Source organism: Thalassophryne amazonica, chromosome 15 (genome assembly GCF_902500255.1).
Source record: "Thalassophryne amazonica chromosome 15, fThaAma1.1, whole genome shotgun sequence".
Classification (NCBI taxonomy): Eukaryota; Metazoa; Chordata; class Actinopteri; order Batrachoidiformes; family Batrachoididae; genus Thalassophryne; species Thalassophryne amazonica.
The window spans coordinates 28,153,555-28,168,185 of NC_047117.1; the positions used below are offsets into that span (position 1 = coordinate 28,153,555).

The following is a 14,631-nucleotide window of genomic DNA, read 5'->3' on the forward strand; positions in this document are numbered from 1 at the left end:
CCACAGGAAAAAAACCTCTGTTGAAAGCCTTAAGGACAAGTTGGAACATGTCCTGCCTGTTAAACAATTTTCTCATATACTCACTCCACTGAAAGCCATCAAAAGCCGCCTGGATTTTACAAATGGTTATCAACACGGGAGGTGTTTTTCCTGTGCCGCCGCTCCGCGTCGGCTGCGTCCCGACGCGTGGACCCGTCCGCACGTCTTTCATTAAAAAAATCTCCTTTAACAGTGGAATATCCGGATAAAATGCTGAAACCGACTTCTTCTGAAACTTCTCTGTTCTCTCACAACGTCCTGGATCAACAGAGCCTGAAATGTGGAGGTTTTCAGCTTGAACAGGCTGACGACGGCGGCTGAGAGCGCTGCGCGACGTCTCGCACCGTGGGAAGTCCTTAAAGCGAGAATCACCTCAAAATCTCTCATCAGCCGTTAAAATTTTCACTGAAAACCAGCTTAATTTTCGAACCGTGTCCACTTCGATGTGTCTCACAGGTTTAGAAAAAATTTTGATCAAACAAAGCGCCAGTCTCTCAGCAACTTCTCAGACAAAGGAATTCCGACGAGGGGCTGGACGACTCCTCCCACAAGGAGTGCTCACAGGCGAATGACGTCACCGACAGGCGTGGAAAAACTCACGCATGCGCACGAGGGTTCAAGCATGTCTGACGTAAAAACATGAATGAAATCCATATAGTTTTTGAAAAAAATAAAAAGGACCGTTGCTTTATTGACAGACCTCGTATGTCACATGTCGTAGAATCCAATGGATGTTGACCTTGTTTGACCTATACTTTGGAGACCAAGCATTCAATACAGTCAGAACGATTCCATTATTGATCCTATTAGCACAGCCAATAATTTGCACCACTCTTTCAACAAAATTGGAGCAACTTTAACGTTTGACCCCTGAACAAGCTGAAATTGACCTTTGTCACCATTCTTGCTGTTTTTACCCCATAACGCCATATATTCAGGTACAGATAGTCCAAACTATACCTTTTTGGAATCTTTGTGATCAGACAAATAATGTGGTTAGTTTTCAATTTGATTGGAGCATTTATAAATTTGGACCCCTGTGTCATTCTTTAATTGACCCCTACCTGGCTGCCTATTGAAAATTCAAGTGGCCAATCATTTTTTTCAACAGAGTAATGTTTAAGGAGTATTTGTGCCAAATTTGGTGCTTGTTTCACCATTTGAAAGATTCCTCTGTAAATATTCTGTTATCTGCTTCACTATAATACAAGCTATTGTTTTGTGCATGAAAATTCAGTAAGGTATGACTTCTATAATGTATTCCAATTCTAAAGTAGAACTCTACTAGTGTATACTAAAGTATATCTAAATATCTACCAGCCACTTAGGTGCCTGGTCTTGAGAACCAGGGATGGTAGGTTTGTAGGTACACTCACAGAAATATTTAACCCTAAATTTTAAGATTTATGTAATTTTATTACATAATTATTATTAATACAAACCTGCCAAATAAATTACATGATACATATTCATTAATCCTATTTATTTGAAATGCATAATCCTCAGATTTATGTATTTAGTATTAATAAAATATAATTACTCTAAATCAATAATAATGACAGTATTTATTTAAAATACATAAAGTATATTGTCTGAATTGCATAATAATTACGTTACCTATGTATAGGTAACGTAATATTATGGCATTAATGAAACAAATAAAATTTATTAATACTAAATACATAAAGCTGAGGATTATGCATTTCAAATAAATAGGATTAATGAATATGCATCATGTAAGGTTTATTTGGTAGGTTTGTATTAAAATTATCTAAAAAAAGTAAATGGGAATTTGTCATGTAAAAATTACATAAATCTTAAACCTTAGGGTAAATATTCTGTGAGTGTAGGTTTGTAGGTCAGGTCTGTGTCTGTGAACAACATCAGTCAAAAACAGCTGGATGGATTTCCAACAAACTTAGTGGGAATATTGCTTTGATAGTTAACTCGATGTGATTAGATTCTGGAGTAGTTGGTATGAATGACTTCATAATGAGGTCACACAGAAGCCACATGATGAAGTCATACATAGTGAAGAACATCTTTACATACATGCATACTTACACGTACATTTGCTTTGTGGTGTGTAGAATGGTAGGGTATGCATCAGCTCTCTGATGCCCTTTTTTTTTGCGCTGTCACACGTTTGTGAAAATTCCACTAAACGCTTCCTCTTCTAACACATCTGATCCACGCCTAAGGAACCATCCATTGTCACGGTGATCTAATTTTTTTTTTTTTACTCAAGCACCATAAGGCCTTACTTAACATGCCACTCAGGCTTCCACCTCCCTTTTGTTTGTTTTTATTGCCTAATCAGTTGCTCTTTTTGGCAGGACCATCTGCTGGGGAAGAGGGATTCTTCCTTTCTGCCTATTTGATGCCATGCACCACTTCCTCCTCTGAGGAGAGAATGAAGAGAGATGGAGGGATGGAGACAGAAAGCTACAATGCCTCACGGCTTTCTCCAGATTTCTAAACAGCTTCTCCTGCTTGTCAAACACTTCATCTCTCACCTACAAAAGAAAAGTTGTAATATTGAGATTTGTGTGTAAAATTGCAGATTATTTCCGCTTCCACAAAGGGTGCTTTTGTCCATGTAATTTAGTTTGATTCTTTGTTACCTGGAAAACCTGTAGACCGATTTTTCAGAAAATTTAGTGGAGATCTGAGATACGACCCAGGAGAGGACTCGGTAAATTGTGGTGTGGATCTACAGACATTCCTTTTGATGCAGACTTTTGATGGGTGTTTTTTTACCGTCACTAAATTCTGGTATCCTCCCCCGCCACATGTTCTATCCCTTCTTCAACTTTAGTTTTGCTTTCTCATTCTGCTGTATATTTCACACTATATTTGGGATATAAACTCTTGAACAATGTTCTGAAATACAGGTGTGGCAATACTTCGAAATGTTGCATAACAGTGTTTCATATTACCATCACTCATTTGCCATATCGATGAATATTTATCTAACTTAACCTTATTTAACCAGGTTGGTCCCATTGAGATCGAGACCTCTTTTGCAAGGGAGACCTGGACAATTATGAAGTTTCCAGTTCACCTAATCTGCATGTCTTGAGATGTGGGAGGAAGCCGGAGCACCCGGAGGAAACCCACTCAAATACAGGGAGAACATGCAAACTCCACACAGAATGGCCATAGGTGGGAATCAAACCCATGACCTTCTTGCTGTGAGGCATCAGTGCTAACTACTAATCCACCGTGCTGCCCTGAATAGTTTTGGGTATCCTCCCCAGCCACATGTTTCTATCCCTTCTTTAACTCAAGTTTTACTTTCTCATTCTGCTGTATATTTCATGCCACATGTGGGATATAGAATCTGAAACAATGTTCCAATCATTGGTATTGCAATGCCTTGAAACACTGCAAAACACTATTTCATTTTGCCATTATTAATTTGCAATGCATATAAAAATGTTTGGTATTTTCCCCAGCCACACGTATTATGAGGTCTGTTAGAAAAGTATCGGACCTTTTTATTTTTTTCAAAAACCTGATGGATTTGAATCACGTGTGCTTGCATGAGCAAACCTTGAACCTTCGTGCGCATGCGTGAATTTTTTCACGCCTGTCGATTGTGTCATTTGCTTGTAAGCAGCCTTTGTGTGAGGATGGGTGGAGTCTCTTGTCGTTTTTCTTTGCAAGGAAAATGGTGGAACGACTGGAGCAGCGCGACCGCATCAAATTTTGCCAGAAACTGGGCGACAGCCAGGTGGAAACCATTCGGATTATTCAGATGGCTTTTGGTGATGATCCTATGGGCATCACACAGATCAAGGAGCAGTACAACCGGTTTAAAGACGGCTGCACAACGGTGGAGAGCGTGCCGCACTCCGGGCGGCCATCAACATGCTGAAATGACCGGATCACTCCAAAGTGAACACTGTGGTGATGTGGGGCCATCATGTGACTATCCGAGAAATTGCGGAAGAGGTGGACATCAGCACTTTTTTGGCACATTCCACTGTGACAGAAGATTTGGCCATGAAAAGAGTTGCAGCGAAATTCATGCCGATGGCTTTGGCACGAAGCTAATGGTGCAGCAAAAGCGCCACCGTGTTGAAGCCTCACAGGACATGTTGTGACATGCCCACCTCTTCCACCATTCGGAAGATTTTGACGGCTTTCGGTGGCTTTTCAGTCGTGTGACTATCTGAGAAATTGTGGACGAGCTGGGCATGTCACAACATGTCCTGTGAGGCTTCAACACGGTGGTGCTTTTGCTGCACCATCAGCTTCGTGCCAAAGCCATCGGCATGAATTTCACTGCAACTCTTTTCATATATTATATATTATAATATTTATAATATTTAATATACGAGGTCTATTAGAAAAGTATCCGACCTTATTTTTTTCAAAAACCATATGGATTTGAATCACGTGTGATTACATCAGACATGCTTGAACCTCGTGGGCATGCGAGAGTTTTTTCACGCCTGTCGGTTACGTCATTCGCCTGTGGGCAGTCTTTGAGTGAGAAGTCGTCCACCCGCTCGTCGATTTTTTTCATTGTTTAGGAATGGCTCAGAGACTGTAAGGCAAAACTGTAAGGCACAACTGAGTGGACACCATTCAATAAATTCAGCTGGTTTTCGGTAAAAATTTTAACGGCTGATGAGAGATTTTGGTCTGGTAGTGTCGCTTTAAGGACGGTCCACGGCGCCTGACGGCGATCTGCGCTTCGAGGCGACAGCGTCTCGCCGTTTCAAGTTGAAAACTTCCACATTTCAGGCTCTGTTGACGCAGTAAGTCGTCAGAGAACAGAGAACTTTCAGAAGAAGTCGGCATGAGGAGTTTATTCGGACATTCCATTGTTAACGGTCATTTTGTAATGAAAGAACGTGCGGGCAGAGTCGCATGTGGGCTGGACCCGACCGCGGGGGGGTCGCGGCAGGAAAAACACCTCCGTTGGAAATCTTAACGGGCAAGTTGGAACATGCCCAAGCTGTTAAACAATTTCTCAGTTACTCACTTGTTGAAAGCCATTAAAAGCCGCCTGAATTCTACAAATGGTTTTCAACACGGAGGTGTTTTTCCTGTCGCGGCGCACACAGATTTGCCGAGTCGTCACGGAAACGACTCGGCGAATTTGCGCGTACGTCTTTCATTAAAAAAATGTCCTTAAACAGTGGAATGTCCGCATAAATTCCTCATGCCGGCCTCTTCTGAATCTTCTCTGTTCTCTCACGATGTCCTGGGTGAATTATGCCTTAAATTAGGATGTTTTCAGCTTGAAACAGGCCGACGACAGCGCCTGGAAGCGCTGCAGGACGTCCTGCTCCGTGGGAAGTCCTTACACCGACAGAAACACCCCATAATCTCTCATCAGCCGTTAAACTTTTCACAGAAAACCAGCTTAATTTCTCGAATAGTGTCCACTCGGATATTCCTCACAGGTCCAGAAAAAATTTTGATAAAGCAACGCGCGCCGTCTCGAGCAGCGTGTGAAACAAAGGAATTCAGCCGAGAGGGCGGGACCACATCTCACTCAAGGCCTGCCCACAGGGAAATGACGTCACCGACACGCGTGAAAAAACTCACGCATGCGCACGAGGGTTCAAGCATGATTGGTGTAATCACATGTCATTCAAATCCATATAGTTAAAAAAAAATATAAAAGGGTCGGTTTATTATCTAAGAGACCTCGTATATTATATATTTATATTATAAATTCTAAACTACCTAAGTCTGAACTGAGTCTTCTATTGAATATCAATTGCTGGTGATGTAAGTTTTCCTTTAGGGAAGTAGAATATTTCACAGTTGTAGCAGAGTTTATTTATTTTAGGAATGCAAAGTAAATCCAGACAGATGTATTCATTAACAGATTAGTTTGTAAGACAGGGAAAATTGTGTCACATCGGTACTGGTATCGACAGACACTGAAGTTTACAGTATCAATATTGTATCACACATTAAAAATGTGATATGTTGCCATCCCTCATGAATATACACGGTTAAAAATATAAAAATGGTTAACTGCTCATGTGGTCAACTAAGGACATGAAAACAGGCAATTTTGAGGAAACCTCAAAATCAAGGGCATTTCGTAATGTCATGCTGACACGCCTTTAATAGTAATAATAATAAATCTGGATACGCATATGCAAGACCTAATATATGGGCATTGGTTTATTGTTTGAATTTTCATCCATTTTATAGCCTTTTAGGAAGAAACTACATAAGATACACATTACCGATTACCTTCTAATTTCCACAGGAAATGATCAGGCCCTAGTCATAAGTGTCAAGGTTGTTACTTTCCTTATGAGAACTTTTCCTTTGAGTAGGGGTAGTGGTTCCCTCTGGAGTGATTTTTCTAAAATGTTTGTGAGCGATAGAGATGTGAGGACTGCTGAGTGGTTCCTTTTTGTTTTATACCTGTGGTTCCACTCCAGTTAGGCATTTTCAAGCATAACCAGCAAACCTGTCACTTTCTTTCGGATGGAGTGGATGTTGAACCTTGTCAGTTTTCCCCTCAGTGTGCCTCATCTTCTGACCGCTTATACTTCAGAACTGAAAATGAGCAGGAAAACAGAACCAAAATTTTAACTATAACACAATGCTAAAATACCCTCGGCCAAATGAGCATTGTGTTCTTTATAATTTGCAGTTGTTTAATTAATTATTAAGATATTGTCTTGCGTACAATTTGGACATGGTGAATAAAGCCCCCTGTATCATTCAATCAATCCAAAACAATATTTATTATGTTTTAAGTTGTGCAAATCAAGGAATATTTGTAGATCACCCTCTGTGCATTTGCAGATATAATGAGAAAAATTTAACACCATAAGAACTTAGCTTTGAGTTAGCAGATGTTAGCATGCACGCTAACATGTATTTATTGTAAATCTGACTGATTGTTTAGGGTCCCCCACAAAGCAAAAATTTTCCCCAAACAAGCAATGTAGTAAATCAAGTAATTCCAGTAATGTTCTCCGTCTGGGTAATCAATCAACCACACTTTTTGCGATTAGAAGCCATCACATGTAAAAAGAAAAATAATGGCATCAGAGCCTTCTCCCGTTAGGGTGATGTTGCCTTCAGCGGAGGGAAAGGGAAAATGTGTTACTCTGGGGACCTGTATATCTTATCTGATTGCGTTCAAATTTGGTCTGCACCTATAAAAATCCCAAATGGAACAAAAACAACATGTGGCCCAAAGTCTCTCACAACTTTAAGGATATGATTCCTTCTTTATGTTCTCCAATGCCATATACCAACACAGGGCAGAGTAGCTACCTAAACTCTGTGAGTGAGATAGATTATCTCATCATAGTTTTTATATCCTCATTGAGGACAACTTTGGATGCTGTAGCTCCTCTGAAAAAGAGAGCCTTAAATCAGAAGTGCCTGACTCTGTGGTATAACTCACAAACTCGCAGCTTAAGCAGATAACCCATAAGCTGGAGAGGAAATGGCGTCTCACTAATTTAGAAGATCTTCACTTAGCCTGGAAAAGAGTCTGTTGCTCTATAAAAGCCCCTCCGTAAAGCTAGGACATCTTACTACTCATCACTAATTGAAGAAAATAAGAACAACCTCAGGTTCTTTTCAGCACTGTAGCCAGGCTGACAAAGAGTCAGAGCTCTATTGAGCCGAGTATTCCTTTAACTAGTAATGACTTCATGACTTTCTTTGCTAATAAATTTTAACTATTAGAGAAAAAATTGCTCATAACCATCCCAAAGACATATCGTTCTCTTGGCTGCTTTCAGTGATGCCGGTATTTGGTTAGACTCTTTCTCTCAGATTGTTCTGAGTTATTTTCATTAGTTACTTCCTCCAAACCATCAACATGTCTATTAGACCCCATTCCTACCAGGCTGCTCAAGGAAGCCCTACCATTAATTAATGCTTCGATCTTAAATATGATCAATCTGTCTTTATTAGTTGGCTATGTACCACAGGCTTTTAAGGTGGCAGTAATTAAACCATTACTTAAAAAGCCATCACTTGACCCAGCTATCTTAGCTAATTATAGGCCAATCTCCAACCTTCCTTTTCTCTTCACAATTCTTGAAAGGGTAGTTGTAAAACAGCTAACTGATCATCTGCAGAGGAATGGTCTATTTGAAGAGTTTCAGTCAGGTTTCAGAATTCATCATAGTACAGAAACAGCATTAGTGAAGGGTTACAATGATCTTCTTATGGCCTCAGGACAGTGGACTCATCTCTGTGCTTGTTCTGTTAGACCTCAGTGCTGCTTTTGATACTGTTGACCATAAAATTTTATTACAGAGATTAGAGCATGCCATAGGTATTAAAGGCACTGCGCTGTGGTGGTTTGAATCATATTTATCTAATAGATTACAATTTGTTCATGTAAATGTGGAATCTTCTTCACAGACTAAGGTTAATTATGGAGTTCCACAAGGTTCTGTGCTAGGACCAATTTTATTCACTTTATACATGCTTCCCTTAGGCAGTATTATTAGACAGCATTGCTTAAATTTTCATTGTTACGCAGATGATACCCAGCTTTATCTATCCATGAAGCCAGAGGACACACACCAATTAGCTAAACTGCAGGATTGTCTTACAGACATAAAGACATGGATGACCTCTAATTCCTGCTTTTAAACTCAGATAAAACTGAAGTTATTGTACTTAGCCCCACAAATTTAGAAACATGGTGTCTAACCAGATCCTTACTCTGGATGGCATTACCCTGACCTCTAGTAATACTGTGAGAAATCTTGGAGTCATTTTTGATCAGGATATGTCATTCAATGCACATATTAAACAAATATGTAGGACTGCTTTTTTGCATTTGCGCAATATCTCTAAAATTAGAAAGGTCTTGTCTCAGAGTGATGCTGAAAACTAATTCATGCATTATTTCATCTAGGCTGGACTATTGTAATTCATTATTATCAGGTTGTCCTAAAGGTTCCCTGAAAGCCTTCAGTTAATTCAAAATGCTGCAGCTAGAGTACTGACGGGGACTAGAAGGAGAGAGCATATCTCACCCATATTGGCCTCTCTTCATTGGCTTCCTGTTAATTCTAGAATAGAATTTAAACTTCTTATTCTTACTTATAAGGTTTTGAATAATCAGGTCCCATCTTATCTTAGGGACCTCATAGTACCATATCACCCCAATAGAGCGCTTCGCTCTCAGACTGCAGGCTTACTTGTAGTTCCAAGGGTTTTTAAGAGTAGAACGGGAGGCAGAGCCTTCAGCTTTCAGGCTCCTCTCCTCTGGAACCAGCTCCCAATTCAGATCAGGGAGACAGACACCCTCTCTACTTTTAAGATTAGGCTTAAAACTTTCCTTTTTGCTAAAGCTTATAGTTAGGGCTGGATCAGGTGACCCTGAACCATCCCTTAGTTATGCTGCTATAGACTTAGACTGCTGAGGGGTTCCCATGATGCACTGAGTGTTTCTTTCTCTTTTTGCTCTGTATGAACCACTCTGCATTTAATCATTAGTGATTGATCTCTGCTCCCCTCCACGGCATGTCTTTTTCCTGGTTCTTTCTCTCAGCCCCAACCAGTCCCAGCAGAAGACTGCCCCTCCCTGAGCCTGGTTCTGCTGGAGGTTTCTTCCTGTTAAAAGGGAGTTTTTCCTTCCCACTGTCGCCAAGTGCTTGCTGACAGGGGGTCGTTTTGACTGTTGGGGTTTTTCCGTAATTATTGTATGGCTTTGCCTTACAATATAAAGCGCCTTGGGGCAACTGTTTGTTGTGATTTGGCGCTATATAAATAAAACTGATTTGATTTGATTTTTTCACTATATAACATGAACAGCCCTAATATGCAGGTCTTGGCTACCAACATGTGTAAAGCAGGGAACACAATGTAATTGCAAGTGGCTGACATTTACATATAACAGGTTTAGTCTCGAGCAGTTGCGACAACACCTTGCGTGTGTGCGCGTGTGCGCTACAGCTTATAGCAACTGAGCGCTGGGTGCTAATATTATTTACACTTGTTCGTTACATATCATAGGGCAATTTGTAGTAGGTATACAGAAATTCTGGGGCTTTCTTAGTGGTTATATGGCATATACCTGAGTATCACGTATACACCACTCATATTTACACACAAACGAAACAAAGTTTTGCAGCTAGCTACCAGCATGTGATGTCACCATGCTAACGTCCGCAAAATGTCTTGCAAGTAAGTTCAGAGGTGTTATTAGGTTCCAAAAATAGCATTTTCAGTTTTAGAAGTGTTTATTTCTCCCTAGCTTTTACATAACATATGAGAAACATGTATATAAACACACAAAATAGAGCGATTTTGGAGATACCAGCCACTGATGTCATGATGCAGCTCTACTCTGATTGGCTCTCATGCCTGCCACTCAAAAACAAAACTGAACAGATTGAAACAGAATGTGACGTTTTAGCCTCGTAATATACCTCTTAAAATAGGTCAAGGTTAGCCATCTTTGAGCTTGTCCAAGGTCTGTGTCCCAAGAATGGTCCCTGTGAATTTGAAGACTCTGGCAGTAATAGTACTGGAATTATGCTGAGCACAGACGAAGGCCATATTTAAGGGCCTCAAGTAAAAATATAAAGAAAAAAATGAATATATATCAAGAAATGGTTTAGTGCAGGGATCATTTCAAAAATGAATCTTCAAGGTATTTCATTGAGCTAGAACATGTTCCAGTTGTTGCAGGTGCACCCAGAAGTAGTGCATGTGGGGGTATTTATTCTGCCCTTGCAATCTCTCACCTATATCTTTGCGTCTTTTGAACTCATTAATGTTGACATTGATGATCTTGGTAGCAGTGAAGGCCTCCTGCAGTGGTTTGTAATCAGGGTGGTCATTAGGAGTTGCCTGCCACAGCTCCCCGAGCAGTAACGGGTACTTCATGATCCTCTGAACTGGTTTGATGAGCAGTGATCCCATATCCAGCAGGTTGGCTTTCCCTCTGTGCCAATGAGTCATGTAATTAAGGCTATCGTTTTGTGAAACTACAGTATTTTGCAGGACATTTCCAGCACATTTTGAATGTCCAGTGTACTTACTCTTGATCGTAGATTTCCCTGTAAAAAGCAACAGGGGGAAAAATAAACAAGTGACAAGATACAGTAACAATTACATATCAAGGATGATATAGATACTACAAAACATGAGGAAAGTGCTTTGACTTACTTCAGTGCTAATACACATGTAGTGAAATGTTGCTTTATTTCTTCTTCTTTCTCGTAGGATTTCAGGGACATGTTGGCGTCATCATGATGATAGCAGTAAATCTTGTAGACATCTTCCAAAGCTGATTTGGCCTGAATGAATACATCGCCTTTAAAGAAAAATGGAACATTTAGGAGGTTATTCTGCTTGTGTACCATCATGAACTGTTTATTCTGGACAAACTGTCTGTGATGTCACACATAGGTTTACGTATTTGAATCTCTAATGGGCGGCTCCAAATATCGCCATCTTAGCAGTGCCTAACCCCGCCTACCTTCCAGCCATCCCATAGATGTGGTGGAATGTGAGCAAAACAGGCAGGCCATGGGCAGACTGGAGCCACCTATCTCCAAGTCGTCAAGCTCGCTAAGGCTAGACTAACCTTGTTGTGGGTGTTTGTTTAACACATATTTTTGCAGACTAGGTGGTTCCTTTAACTGGTGGTTTGAGTGCTTACGAGCGGCATATTGCCTCATTACTTGTGCTAACTCACCAAGCTATCAATACCTTGCGAACATACAAATTAAATAATACTAAAATTTCACTGACCGGAAATACTGTAGCACAGACTTCTTTCATGGTCTGTGCAATAGGGCAGCAGAGCTCGTTTGAACCCTGCATGATTTTGCAGGATTTGACCACTTATGGGGGGATAGCCACCCCCGTTGCGCAATATATACACAACATAACTTCACACGGTAAAATGGTGTACTATTTTCTTTTCAGCTGCAGTAACCGAAGCAGTCGCGAAAAGTGCAGTTTTTCTCAGTTCCCAGTGGAGAAGGGAAGGTGAGGCAAATGGGAGACGTCTTGTCCGTAAGTGTTAGCGTACACAGCTAACCAAAGTAGCTACGTTCTCTTGCCCACCCAACCACCTCGACAAGTTTGAGTTCCAGATCATAAAAAACTGCAACACATGTCGACTTTTCACCATATTTTCACTTCTTCTTTGTATTTTCACTTTGTTTGTGAGTAATTTTCCAAAAAACTCAGAGAAAGTGCTGTGTTTTCATCCCCGGAAGTAGAGAAATTACATAATATGCGTCAGATTTTACCCGTTTAGCGCCCGCCCTTAAATGAGACTTTGCTGCCCAATTAAGCATACAGCAACACATATTATCTCAGTTATTTGAATTAAAATACTCAGAAAGGACAAACGATCAGATTCACCGCGGCTAACGCTTCTGCTAGCAGGTGACCATTTGGACCATACAAAATATGATAGCTGTCACTCATAGCAGCCACATCCTCAATTTTTCAAAATTTTATGTTTTAAAATGGCTTAAATTGATGCTAAATAACCATGGAAAATATGTCGCTTTTGTGGCATATTTTAAAGTCAGAAGTTTTGAACTCTTATTCGGACATTTTCACAACATGGTCAGGTTGGATTATTGTTGCTTGGAAACTCAGGCGGAAATTCAACAATAAAGCTGGAATATCTTACTGTAAGCATCCACAGTGTTTTCCAAGTTGATCAAGTCAACCCTACTTTTTGAAATTCTGAAGGTCCTAACTTTGTTCTAATGAATTTACCGTAATCTTGTACACAGCACTAGCTATAGTGCAGTGCTAGCTATTTTTTTGGGGGGGGGGGGGGGGCTGTTTAGACTATAACTATTTAAATTGTGCTTTTGTGCTGCAAAGATGGACATTTTAACATGGGTGTCTATGTGGCGTGACTCATTTTTGGAGCCGGCCTCAAGTGGCCATTCAAGGAACTACAGGTTTTAGTGCTTCCATCTTGGTTTCATTTTTCAGTACCAGGAGTAGAAGCTTGGTACTCATCAGAGAGGCTAAAGTCAACAAATGGTAAAATTAAGTGGAGAAGAGTGAAAAAGGCAATAACCTATGATAACTGCTTCTGGATCAGGGTCAGCCATGGCCCCACGCAGCCTGTGAAGGAGCGCTGCAGAAACCTCGCACACCGTCTCCATGTTGGTGAACAGCCGGTCCACATCCACCACCTAACACAAAGAAAATAAATGTGTGCAATAATGAAGGCTTTGTCAATTACACTTTTTTTTTCAAACAGTTCATGTTATTACTAAATGTGGATTTACTGACATACTAAAAACACGAAATGTTCCACTTTTTCTATTATACAGTAGTGTTCAGAATAATAGTAGTCTATGTGACTAAAAAGATTAATCCAGGTTTTGAGTATATTTCTTATTGTTACATGGGAAACAAGGTACCAGTAGATTCAGTAGATACTCACAAATCCAACAAGACCAAGCATTCATGATATGCACACTCTTAAGACTATGAAATTGGGCTATTAGTAAAAAAAAAAGTAGAAAAGGGGGTGTTCACAATAATAGTAGTGTGGCATTCAGTCAGTGAGTTGGTCAGTTCTGTGGAACAAACAGGTGTCAATCAGGTGTCCCCTATTTAAGGATGAAGCCAGCACCTGTTGAACATGTTTTTCTCTTTGAAAGCCTGAGGAAAATGGGACGTTCAAGACATTGTTCAGAAGAACAGTGTAGTTTGATTAAAACGTTGACTGGAGAGGGGGGAACTTCTACGCAGGTGCAAAAAATTATAGGCTGTTCATCTACAATGATCTCCAGTGCTTTAAAATGGACAAAAAAAACAGAGACGCATGGAAGAAAATGGAAAACAACCATCAAAATGGATAGAAGAATAACCAGAATGGCAAAGGCTCACCCATTGATCAGCTCCAGGATGATCAAACACAGTCTGGAGTTACCTGTAAGTGCTGTGACAGAAGACACCTGTGTGAAGTTAATTTATTTGCAAGAATCCCTCACAAAGTCCCTCTGTTAAATAAAAGACATGTGCAGAAGAGGTTACAATTTGCCAAAGAACACATCAACTGGCCTAAAGAGAAATGGAGGAATATTTTGTGGACTGATGAGAGTAAAATTGTTCTTTTTGGGTCCAAGGGCCGCAGACAGTTTGTGAGAAGACCCCCAAACTCTGAATTCAAGACACAGTTCACAGTGAAGACAGTGAAGCACGGTGGTGCAAGCGTCATGATATGGGCATGTTTCTCCTACTATGGTGTTGGGCCTATATATCGCATACCAGGTATCATGGATCAGTTTGGATATGTCAAAATACTTGAAGAGGTCATGTTGCCTTATGCTGAAGAGGACATGCCCTTGAAATAGATGTTTCAACAAGACAATGACCCCAAGCACAGTAATAAACGAGCAAAATCTTGGTTCTAAACCAACAAAATTAATGCCTCGCAGATGTGAAGAAATCATGAAAAACTGTGGTTATACAACTAAATACTAGTTTAGTGATTCACAGGATTGCTAAAAAAGCAGTTTGAACATAATAGTTTTGAGTTTGTAGCGTCAACAGCAGATGCTACTATTATTGTGAACACCCCCTTTTCTATTTTTTTTTTTTTTTTTTTTTTTACTAATAGCCCAATTTCAT

The 14,631-nt window shown here is 40.2% G+C and overlaps 1 protein-coding gene across 1 annotated transcript in view; it reads right to left on the reverse strand.

Moving 5' to 3' along the window:
- Positions 1-14,631, reverse strand: part of arhgef38 (Rho guanine nucleotide exchange factor (GEF) 38) — a 76,350-nt gene that overhangs the window by 34,490 nt on the left and 27,229 nt on the right. Inside the window, exons 3-6 of the mRNA XM_034188416.1 lie at positions 13,067-13,184; positions 11,179-11,326; positions 11,052-11,069; positions 10,755-10,954 (exon numbers count right to left, since the gene is read on the reverse strand). Of these exons, the coding sequence (XP_034044307.1) occupies positions 10,755-10,954; positions 11,052-11,069; positions 11,179-11,326; positions 13,067-13,184 (484 nt within the window). The remainder of the gene's footprint in view (positions 1-10,754; positions 10,955-11,051; positions 11,070-11,178; positions 11,327-13,066; positions 13,185-14,631) is intronic.